Raw genomic sequence first — 1660 nt, forward strand, 5'->3', positions numbered from 1 at the left:
TCACTTTGGTTTATCCCATATTGCATTTCACTATTATTTTGCCAGACAAATTTGTCTAACGAACCGAATGACACCTAAATATCATGAACTAAATCCAGACACCATAAGTATAACACTTCAATTCACCTAAACTGAAACAGAAAATAAGTAAAACTCAAGCAAGTCAATTTCTATAAATCCAGATACACAACATAAAAAACCCATGGAGAGATAATGATGGTCTGAAGCTTAGAAGCTGCATCTTATTTCTCAGCTGAATAATCAGATATCAAATTCAGAATATCAAAGACTCTGACCTTTTTCTTTCTACACAACAAACACAACAATCTCAAGTTCTCAATCATATGCAGAGGGGTAGTCGAATAAATGGAACAAAGAAGCATGCTAATTTGAATTATGAATCTAAGCCAGCTTCTTTAGGGGTTTTGGCGGTGATGGAAAGCGCGTGCAAACCAGATTGGAGCTCGTCGGAGAGGAGGTCGTAGACCATACGGTGTCGTTTGACTAGGTTTTGGTCCTGGAATTTGGCGGAGACGATTCGCACATTAAAATGCGTCTCTTGCGCGCCGCCTTCCATATGTCTGACGGCGGCGTGGCCGGCGTGCTGGTGCGAGACGTCCTCCACCTCCAGAACGGCGGCTTGCAGCGCCGTTTCGAGCTTCGTCTTAATCCGACTCGCCCTTGAAATCACCACTCGCGACGCCATTTTACTGTCCAACACTTATTGAATTACTCAATTTTTTTTATACCAATTAAAATAGAATAGGGTTATACTTAACACATTGGGGTCAAGCCAACTATATTGAGTTATCGGACTATTGAATACAGATCATTTGAATCGCGTATTTTGGGGATAAATATGTAAATTTTCGAGCATAGTTGGCTAATTCAAGCTTGATTAAAATTGTTAACTAATCCATTAAATGTTAACTACAATTAATTTAATTTAAGCCTACAAGATTTTTTTGAATTAATCTTTTTTGGGATATACATGTAAATTTTCGAGCATCTGATTAATTGTTAACTCGTCTCTTAATTACTAACTACAACTTATTTAAGGCCATATGATTTTAAAGATCTAATGGTCTATAAATTACCGTGTGTAATTTCATTTTAAATTTTTAATATTAAAAAAATAATAACAACTACTTCCTCCGTCCACGAAAAATGGATCACATTTGCAATTTTTGATTGTCCACTAAAAATATAGCACATTTAGAGCATCCACAGTGGGACGGATGTCCCGGCGGACTTCCCAAAAACACCTCCTGCCACGTCATAAGGACATCCCACTGCACTGTCACGTCATAAGGACATCTCATTGCACAATGACGGACATCCCCAAGGACATCCCGACGGACATCCCACAATAATTAAAATTCACAAATTCACCAAATAAAATAATTTACGGAATTAAACAATTTACGGAATTAAAATTTCGACACGAATACGTAGAAAATGCAACCATTTTATTTAAAAAAACATACATAATTATTTTTAAAAAAATAAATAGTTAAAAAAACCTCAAGCTTCGACAAATGCGGCCCCCGTCTCACTCCTCGTCGTCCCCGCCGCCAGTCCCGTCGTCACAATCGGGCAAGGGTGGCATCCCCAAATCGCGCCGCATACTGTCGGTAACATCCTTCAGCAACAACTTGTA

The 1660-nt window shown here is 38.4% G+C and overlaps 1 protein-coding gene across 1 annotated transcript; it reads right to left on the reverse strand.

Annotated features, from left to right (window-relative positions):
* Window positions 1-214: 214 nt before the first annotated feature.
* LOC121807086 (sufE-like protein 1, chloroplastic/mitochondrial) lies at window positions 215-778 on the reverse strand. Its single transcript, XM_042207284.1, has one exon. The coding sequence runs from the start codon at window positions 704-706 to the stop codon at window positions 395-397; it is 312 nt and encodes a 103-aa protein (XP_042063218.1). The 5' UTR covers window positions 707-778; the 3' UTR covers window positions 215-394.
* Window positions 779-1660: the final 882 nt, after the last annotated feature.

Source organism: Salvia splendens, chromosome 6, assembly GCF_004379255.2.
Source record: "Salvia splendens isolate huo1 chromosome 6, SspV2, whole genome shotgun sequence".
Taxonomy (NCBI): Eukaryota; Viridiplantae; Streptophyta; class Magnoliopsida; order Lamiales; family Lamiaceae; genus Salvia; species Salvia splendens.

Coding starts and splice junctions, on each gene's coding strand:
- LOC121807086 (XM_042207284.1), bottom strand. CDS start 706: ATGGCGTCGCGAGTGGTGATTTCAAGGGCGAGTCGGATTAAGACGAAG.